Here is a 9,105-nt window from a genome sequence, read left to right as displayed (position 1 = left end):
GAGTTTGCTAGTACATACACGAACTCATGGACATGACCCCTTCCCCAGAAAGACTCACTATAGACCATAATAATTAACTATAGACCATACCATTTTGTTCCAAGTCACAAATCAATTCTCAGCACAGGTTATTAAACAGCAAACTGGTTGAGGTTGTCAGGTGACATGACACCACATAAAACCACACCACAAGCACCTCTCTCTCTCTCTCTCTCTCTCTCTCTAGTCAGTCTAGTGTTTACTGTTTATGAGGACAGCGGTTCAGTTCAGAGTCAGTAGAGTAGGTCAGAGAAAGTGTACAATAATACCCATCATTCGTTTAAGTCATTAACGTTTAAAGTGGGTCACCTTAGGTCCTTATATAGTAGAAAGGCACAGGTCATTCTAGATACAGCCAATATCAACCACATCAATCTGATTAATTCAAACCTTGAATTATTAGTCTATATTCAAGTGTCTTGTATCTAATGCCTAATTTATGTCCATTGCAAATTAAGTAGACAACGCATTGTGATCTTGTAGGTCGGCTATTTGTTTTGCACCGCGGCTCACAACGCATCACGCAGGTCGCAGGCGACGTGGTGTGAGCTTGGCTGGCTATTTTTGTGGTACAGCGGCGGTGGCATGCGACAAAGTCTGAATTGGGCTTCAGGGTAGGAAGTGCCTGATGGCTATCAGAGGTGTTGCGGGCCAAGGCCTATGAATCACCACCATGGGAGGTGTACCACATAACATAACTGTACATGTAACGTTCAAACACTTTTAGTTTTGTTTTCTTTGAAATCCAAGTCAGGTTTCTACATAATAATTAAGTAGGCTACTCTCTTAATGACCTCTCTACCGATGTTTAATGCCGCTTATGTTAAAAAATAATTCATGATTTAAAATGATGCAGATATGTTAGTAGGTTATTCATTGATGTATTCGGTCTGTCTTCCAGGTGACAGGGGTGTTCAGCAAAGAGTACATTCCCCAGGGTACTCGCTTTGGCCCCCTCCAAGGGGACGTGTATGCCAAAGACAACGTCCCCAAGCAAGCCAACAGAAAATACTTCTGGAGGGTAAGGGTCGCACACACACACACACACACACACACACACACACACACACCACACCACACACAGTTTCACATCAGGTCCATACGTCAAAAAGGAACCACAACGAACGCAAAGGTGGTCAGAATTTTAGAGGAAGTAATGTAAACACTGAAACAAAATGAGCCACTCTCACGCAGTCATCGCAGCAGCCTTACTGGAACTCGACATGCACTGCAACATCGTACATGTGAATTACCTTTCACTTTTCACACAGTAGCCCGCCTTTCCCACACAAAGGAAGAGGTGACACAACTCATGATTTTGTTTCCCAGCTTACACCTCTCCCAACCCATTTTCCTTTCTGTTTCCCCCTGGTAATGACTTGTGTCAACCAGGATTTTTAATTCCCAGTTAAGTTAATTCCCAGAGAAGGTGTTTCCTTCGTCCTTCCTCTTGTATTTCCTGTAAGATCTGTCATCATAGCAGCGCAGCGGGGTGTTCCTGCCCCAGCAGACAGCAGAGTGAAAGTGTGACGTACGTAGCGAGCCTCAGGAGTGTCAACACACTCTGGTGAGACAGGTGTTGTATAGGGTGAGCAGGCTACTGCTACTGTAGGAGCCCTGTGTGTGTGCGCGCGTGCTCTATCTATAACAGCAACCTTTCCTATTTTAGCTCGTATTTTTATTTGAAAAGGAAAACATAATATGACAGACAGGCCATTCCAGTGCATGCAAGTCAGTCAGTCATGTTACAACATGCGATGAGAAAACACTCAGAGAGAGAGCGAAAGAGAGACAGAGTCATACTTTTAGGCCCCGCCTCCATCCGTGCTCACTGATAAAAGTTAAAGCTCACATACAAATGCAAAGTACAGCATAGTACACACAAGGACACACAGCCTATACTTGCTGTGCGCAGCAGACCATACTGGCAAGAGGCGCATATAAAATTACTGAAGAGGATTTAGTGAAGATAACTGTACATGGCAGAGGTGAATTATGATTGTTTTTTTGCATCTTTCTGTTCTTTTTCTTTATTTTGTCTTTTTTTTGGTTTATACATTTTTCATTGTGTTTATTTAATACCGTCTTCGATCAAGTGTCATCCCTGTGGATAAAAAAGGTTATAGTTTAGAAAACAGTCTGCTAAGGGTATAATAATGTATTCTTCAAATATTTTAAAACATTTTCAGTAAAGTATATTGACCCTGCGTCAAATTATGGATGGAGCAAACCCAAGCCAGTCATTTTCAATATTGAGGACTACAACTTACAATGTCTATAAGCAGTTTTTTTATTCACATTTTTTTATCCATGACGGCTCACACAACTATATGCCAGAATATGTTTTAATCCCATCCTCCTGTCTCCTTGTCCTCTGACAGATCTACAGAGGCGGGCAGCTCAACCACTTCGTCGATGGCTATGACGTCCACAGGAGCAACTGGATGCGATATGTCAACCCGGCCCGCTCGCTGTCCGAACAGAACCTGGTGGCGTGTCAGAACGGCCGCGACGTCTACTTCTACACCATCCGACCCGTGGAGCCCAAACAGGAGCTGCTGGTGTGGTACAGCCAGGAGTTTGCCAAGAGACTTTGCAGCCAGCAAGATGATGTCAGACAGAGTGAGTACTCTGGTAGAGACATTTTATCTATTGGTAGAGCATTGTTTAATTATGACTGTTTTAGATACAGAACAGATAGTTATAACATGCACTATACAACAGACAAACAACTGACTTTTTATTCAGATTTCAAAACATTTACAAAGAAACATTCCCAATGAATAAAAACTAAATTCAATACATTTTTTTAAGTCATTTCTGGGAAGAAATAAAATACATTTTTTATTAATTCTATAAATTAGAAAACAAATGTTTAAGAATTAGTGAAAATAGCCGATCTGCAAGCTCACAACGTGGCTTGAAGTGGCACATTGTGAGCTTGTAGATCTGCTAATTTCACTAGTATGGGTCCCGGGAAAATGTCAAATTTCTCTTTTGGGTCACGGGCCAAAAGGTTTGGGAACCACTGGACTACACAGTATCTACTGGTTTATACAAAGGACCTACAATTACAGAACTGCTTGAATCAAGTTGACAAATAACAGAAGTACATACAACCACCACAAACCTTTCCATCACAGTTTTAAGATAAGCTTGAAGATAAACCTTTATTGATCTCCAAATCCAGGTGTCCAGAGTGAAACACACAATACCTAGAGATAACAGCAGATAAGTAAAACTACAATAATAAGATAAATGAAACTTAGACTAAATATGTGCACTGGGACTGGGTCTGAATGAGTTGCATTATGAACATAATATATAAACAAATATAAACTTTAATAAGTACATTTAGACTCTCACCATACTTGGTTGAAAGATATAGGATGGGGACAGATTTCTGTTTCTGAAAGAAGAAAAAAAAGTATTTATTTATTTATTTATGTATTTATTTATTGGACGCTACATCTAATAAATGATGTTTGGCAGTAAGGAAGTCTAAACTGAAGGGTGACAGTAACCAGCATGTATAACTGCATATAATATAATATAATATAATATAATATAATATAATATAATATAATATAATATAATATAATATAATATAATATAATATAACTTTCACAGAAATACATAGGTTTTGTTTGTTATAAGGGGGAAAACAATTGGTTGCCCCTCAAGCTACTCATATTCCCCACCCCCCACCATCTTACACGCAAATTCAATCACGTAAGACGACTCTCAAAGGAAAGTACAATACAATGGCTGGTCAAAGTACCTTCCTGTGAGTCAGTGAATGTCAGCTGTTATTAGAGTAGCTAGGTTTTTCTGTCATCCTACCGGATGGTCCAGCGTTGCCACAAGGCTGAGGCTGGGTGATTCATTGAAGGACGGGTACACGCCTTTTCAACTATGTAAACCGATGTCATGGTGGCCTCATTGTATTGTTTTGATACCTGACTTGACACACTGGTGGTGACTAAGCAAGTTGTTTAAATAGAGCAGGAATAAATTAGTCATAGAAAGAGAAAGCTTTTTTTGTCATGTCACAGTGATGCGGGGGTGTCTTCTTTAAAACACGTACGGCAGGTACCGAGAATAACACTTCAAGAATGTCTGTTCATAACTTCATACAGACGTACGCCTATACAACCCACACAAAATCATATCCCCACACATACCTCATCAATGACTTACAGAAACTATATGTTCATACTCTCTAAACTATCATTTACCATGAGTGACTGTGTGCATGTGTACATGTACTGTAACACGCGCGCGTGTGTGGGTGTGTGTCACTCACCACACATCACCTCACAGTTCAAAGGAAGTCCAAGATGTTTAATGTAGGGGTATGATGACTTGATGACTGAATGATAATGGGTCTCTTTACAAAGTAAATAAGGGTTTGCGCAATCCAATAATAAAACCAAGTCTTGTTAGCAACTCTGGAAATTCACAGGTTCGCAAGTGCCTAAACTTGTGGTTCAAATCCCCTATCACAAACTACCATTGTTGACCTGTTTTGTTTTGTTTTCCTCTTTGTTCCTTCAAGAACACGTTAGTGCGGATGAAGACTCTGAGCCGGAAGGCGGCAAACTCAACAACTCAACTCAAACTCGCCTGCCTCAACAGACATGGTTCTGGGAGAGGATGAGAGAAGGTGTGAAAGCAGAGAGGCACGAGGACACCGAGGAGAACATCGACGTGGAGGCGCTGGAGCGAGACACGCCGCCGGATACGCCTGACGACCACATTGTGGATTTCAGTGCCAAGATGGAGGAGGAGGAGGCAGAGGAGGAGGAGGAGGAGGAGGAGGAGGACAGAGAATCAGATCACTACACAACTCTCCCTTCCTCTCAGCCCGGCCTGCACTCACCACACCCCTGTCTGCCCAGCGAGCACTGCCCTGCGATCCCATCCCTGCACCGCAACCTCCCACTCCACCTCCACGGCCTCTATGGCAACAGGGAAGGCCTGGTGTCCTCCTACCCCTTGTACCCTCAAGCCAGACCCCTTCAACCCTCCTACCAGCTCCTACCGCCGTACAGCCCCCACTACCCTCGCCTCCTCTTGCCACAGTACTCGCCTCCCTTCCCTGGAATGTCGCCCTCCTGTGGGTCACTCCGGTACAGCAGCTACCTAGGTACCGATGGGCTCCCATACCCCCCCATCGGCCAGCCGGGTCTGCTGCCCGTGTCCTTACCCTACCCTCCACCCCCCCAGGGTGGGCTGAAGGAGCGGACCATTAACATGTCCCCTCCCTGTGGGGCCCCGGCCACCCCCGAGCTCTCCCCCGTCCCCAAGACTGACAGCCAGAATCAGACCCCTCATCAGTCTCCCTCAGGCTGCGACGAGGCCATGAACCTTAGCCTGGCCATGACCAAAGCCAACGCCGCGCAACGCATCGGCCCCGGCTACAAGTCCCTGCCTTATCCCCTGAAGAAACAGAACGGGAAGATCAAGTATGAGTGTAATGTCTGCCTCAAGACCTTCGGGCAGCTGTCCAACCTCAAGGTACGGGTTTAGATTCTTTGTTTTGAAGTGCTTTTGTAAATAGCGTTGTTTTTTTTATCATTCATCATTACTTTTCAGAATAATATAATAAATTAATTGATCGCAAATGAGTTCGACACCGATAATCACGCGTATAACAGTGATGATCGTTGTAATAACATTTCCTCTATCACCTCAGTCATGTGGCTGTGGCTCATCCTGTTATCCTGTTTGTCACATGTTAATTATAGGTTCACCTGCGAGTCCACAGTGGCGAGCGGCCTTTCCACTGCAACTTATGCAAGAAGAGCTTCACCCAGTTGGCACACCTCCAGAAACACCACCTGGTCCACACAGGGGAGAAGCCACACGAATGCCAGGTGAGATGAGAATTGTTTGACTAGTGTGCGTGTGCGTGTGTGTGTGCGCATGCGTGCGTGTGTGTGTGCGTGCGTGCGTGCATTTTTTGTATACAATTGGAAAAGAGACAAAAGACCTCATCTTATACCTCAATACCTTTTAAAATGTTCTCCTATAATGACATGCCGGACATATGGATGTCACGGTTAATGTGGTTAAACATAATAGAAACATAGTGATATTTTGGAACAACAATAAGGATGTAAGAGTTGTTATAACACACATAACTGCACTAAGGGCTTTCCCTGTGCCTCTCCCCAATCTGTGACGTACTGTAATAAGAATCTTTGTTTTCTTCACTCTCACTATGGGCGTGTTTTATACCTTAATGAAAGTTATGAAATGCATCATGTACGAGAACCAGTTTGAGGTTAAATGACACTCAAACAGAGAATGGCAGCCCCTCCTGTTTGTTCTGGCAAAACACGTCCGGATTGGAAGAGCTCAGGCAGCACAGATACTGACACTGTTATCGCAGTGACGTCATGGCGATCTGATAAAGATGGCACTCCTAATGCTCAAAGTCTCTAAATCTATCTATACAAAAAGTTATGAATTCTACGCCCTACACATTTTAACCACTTTCAACCTGATGATCTGTCATTAGATCGGGCATGTCATTATTGGCATTAATGACATGCCCAATAGTTTTCAGCAATAATGTATTGCTGAAAATGATTGATTATTGTTATGACGTTATTAAGTGGTTACACTTTTCATTTGGCATTAGTAAATAGAATTTTCCATTTACAGAGTGATAACACGTGATATAGAGGTCACTTAAGATTATGACTTGCCCTTTGGTGTGCCTGCCTTGGACACAGAAAGTCAGAAAACCACTGTCTAGAATCTAACCTCTCCTCTTGTCCCTTCGTTCACTCAGGTGTGCCACAAGCGCTTCAGCAGCACCAGCAACCTGAAGACCCACCTGCGCCTCCACTCCGGCGAGAAGCCCTACGAGTGCAAGCTGTGCAGCACCAAGTTCACGCAGTACATCCACCTCAAGCTGCACCGCCGCCTCCACAGTGCCCGTGAGCGCGCCTACCTCTGCCAGCCCTGCGGTCAGACCTTCCTCCATCGCTTCTCCCTCCGCGTCCACCAGCGGAGCTGCTGCCCGGCGGCCAATGCCAATGCCAATGCCACGCACGTCCTCGACGCGCGCGCAAAAGACATAGTGGAGCAGTTCGACGCCAGCCAAGAGGCCGACGCACTCCCGGAGGCGGCCTCGCCGGCGCAGGTGGAGGCGGCGGCCGAGCGCTGGCTGGCCAGGAGCCTGGAGGGCCGCGAGGGGAAGGAGGACCAGAAGGAGGCCACGTTGCTGCTGAAGGCCCTGGTGGCGGCTATCAATGCTCCGGCGGCGCCCGCCAGTTTACACCGTGGCCCACCGCCGCCGGCACACCAGGAGAGGGCCAGCGTGGTGCATCTGTACGGCAGGCCAACCGTGAAGACGGAAGGACAGTGAGGAGGAAGTGAAAGGACAGGAGAGAGAGGGGATGGGGCCAGGAAAGGAAAGGACATTGTGAATTGTAGACACAGAGCATACAGTAGCCATGCAGTCAACGGTTCAACAGACAGAAAAGAAAGAGAGACTACTTCGCCAAATACATCTTTCTGTTTTATCCAAATGGGACAAAGCAGGGAAGAGAGACAGAACATTATCCAATGAGCACAGCACCAAAAGAAGAGCATTCCAAAGACTGGGCTAGTGTATTGAGTGATTGCACTTCCACCTATAACTCTACTCATTTCCTGAAGAGAGAGAAAGGGTGTATTTTTTATTTTTTGTAGTCTGTGAAATATCATTGTTTTTTACTCAGGTAGACAAGTGTTGTTTTTTGTGCTTTAACTTATTATGTGTTGTGAGACCTTGTGTCGTCTATATTTATGTAACAACTCTGTACTTCTTTTGTTCTTTTTTTCTCTCCCCACATGTCCAAGGATTTGCCACAGTACAGGAACAAATTCAGGGTATTCATTTGTGGATGAATCTTTACTGTAGTGGCCATCTATTGTGTATTGTGCTACTTTGTGTGGGCACACAAATGTGTAAACCCGGGGTATGAAAGGGTATACCAGAAGCAGTGCAGAATACCACTTTTGATGTTTTGCCATTAATGTGATGTAACGAAAAAGGGAAATGTTAAGTATCTTGAATTCATGTAAGCATTTGCCAAAAAGAGGAAACGAGGAAAACCTGAACATGGACCAATTGACTATATGTAGCATGACTTGTTTGTTTACCAGTGTAATGTAACAAAGTGACGAATGCTTTATACACCTTTTGCTGCAATTATCCAATAACCTAATGACCTTTTAACTGCCAACTAGCTTCTTCTCTGCATTGCAATGTACTTCAACTTAATCCTGAGGTAGTTCAATGGTTTTTCTGCTGACCAAGCTTCCCTGTTCATTCTCCAAACTGTTTATGTTTAACCAATAACATGAGCTTCATCCAAATCTTGAGTCTTTCAGTGTACCACAGTACATTGAAAGACTCGATCGAGATCTTTCATTACTGTTTCATCGCTTCAAGTACTGCTTCAAGTACTCAACTACTGCACACTTCACACTTGAAGTGACAATAGATTAGGTTGCTATAGGTTTATTCTGTCCAGCTACCACAGGCATCAGTTCATATTCCAAGGTTAAAAAAGGGAGCTAGACAGGCACTTGTTTTTGTTGACCATAAATTATTATTTTCTCGTTGAGTAGCACTGGAAAAAGGCAGAACTACGACTGAGTATTCCTTTCATCATATTTGTAGTTTCTTATTTGTACAGTATGCTTGTCTGTGTAGTTTATTTTTTGATACAGTATGAAATGTTGATAATTTATGTGAGAGGCTACTTTGATGATACTTTTATATTTTCACTATGTAGCATATTAAAGATATTGTTTCTCTACATTGGTGTTTTTCAATATTTTCTTTGTTTTTGTTCCACTTTTTAAATGGTGGAGGATTAGAAAATCAAGATGTCAAAGTTAACGTATTCCTAGTTGATCAATTCCCAAGTCTTGGAAGGTCAGAGTAGCATACACTAGTCAACAAATGACAATGTAAATGGTCATGTAAATAGTGAAAATAAAACAATTATGCAACAGGTAACTATAGGATACCAGTTAAACATCACACTAGCATCTGTCTAA

The 9,105-nt window shown here is 43.5% G+C and overlaps 1 protein-coding gene across 1 annotated transcript; it reads left to right on the top strand.

Annotated features, from left to right (window-relative positions):
- The first annotated feature begins 1,909 nt into the window (after positions 1 to 1,909).
- On the top strand, positions 1,910 to 8,861 carry prdm1b (PR domain containing 1b, with ZNF domain). The gene is made up of 5 exons (XM_083771992.1): positions 1,910 to 2,027; positions 2,421 to 2,661; positions 4,598 to 5,559; positions 5,790 to 5,918; positions 6,842 to 8,861. The coding sequence occupies exons 1-5, from the start codon at positions 2,019 to 2,021 to the stop codon at positions 7,418 to 7,420; spliced, it is 1,920 nt and encodes a 639-aa protein (XP_083628118.1). The 5' UTR covers positions 1,910 to 2,018; the 3' UTR covers positions 7,421 to 8,861.
- The last annotated feature ends 244 nt before the right edge of the window (positions 8,862 to 9,105 follow it).

Source organism: Protomyctophum parallelum, assembly GCF_964188405.1.
Source record: "Protomyctophum parallelum genome assembly, chromosome: 1".
Taxonomy (NCBI): Eukaryota; Metazoa; Chordata; class Actinopteri; order Myctophiformes; family Myctophidae; genus Protomyctophum; species Protomyctophum parallelum.
The sequence above is the reverse complement of the archived record's forward strand: the minus strand, read 5'-3'. Positions and strand labels throughout refer to the sequence as shown.

What these genes read in the sequence shown, in the direction of transcription:
- prdm1b (XM_083771992.1), top strand. An exon ending in GCAAGATGATGTCAGACAGA is followed by an intron (nt 2,662 to 4,597) that starts GTGAGTACTCTG and finishes TGTTCCTTCAAG; the next exon opens with AACACGTTAGTGCGGATGAA. An exon ending in AGAAGCCACACGAATGCCAG is followed by an intron (nt 5,919 to 6,841) that starts GTGAGATGAGAA and finishes TCGTTCACTCAG; the next exon opens with GTGTGCCACAAGCGCTTCAG.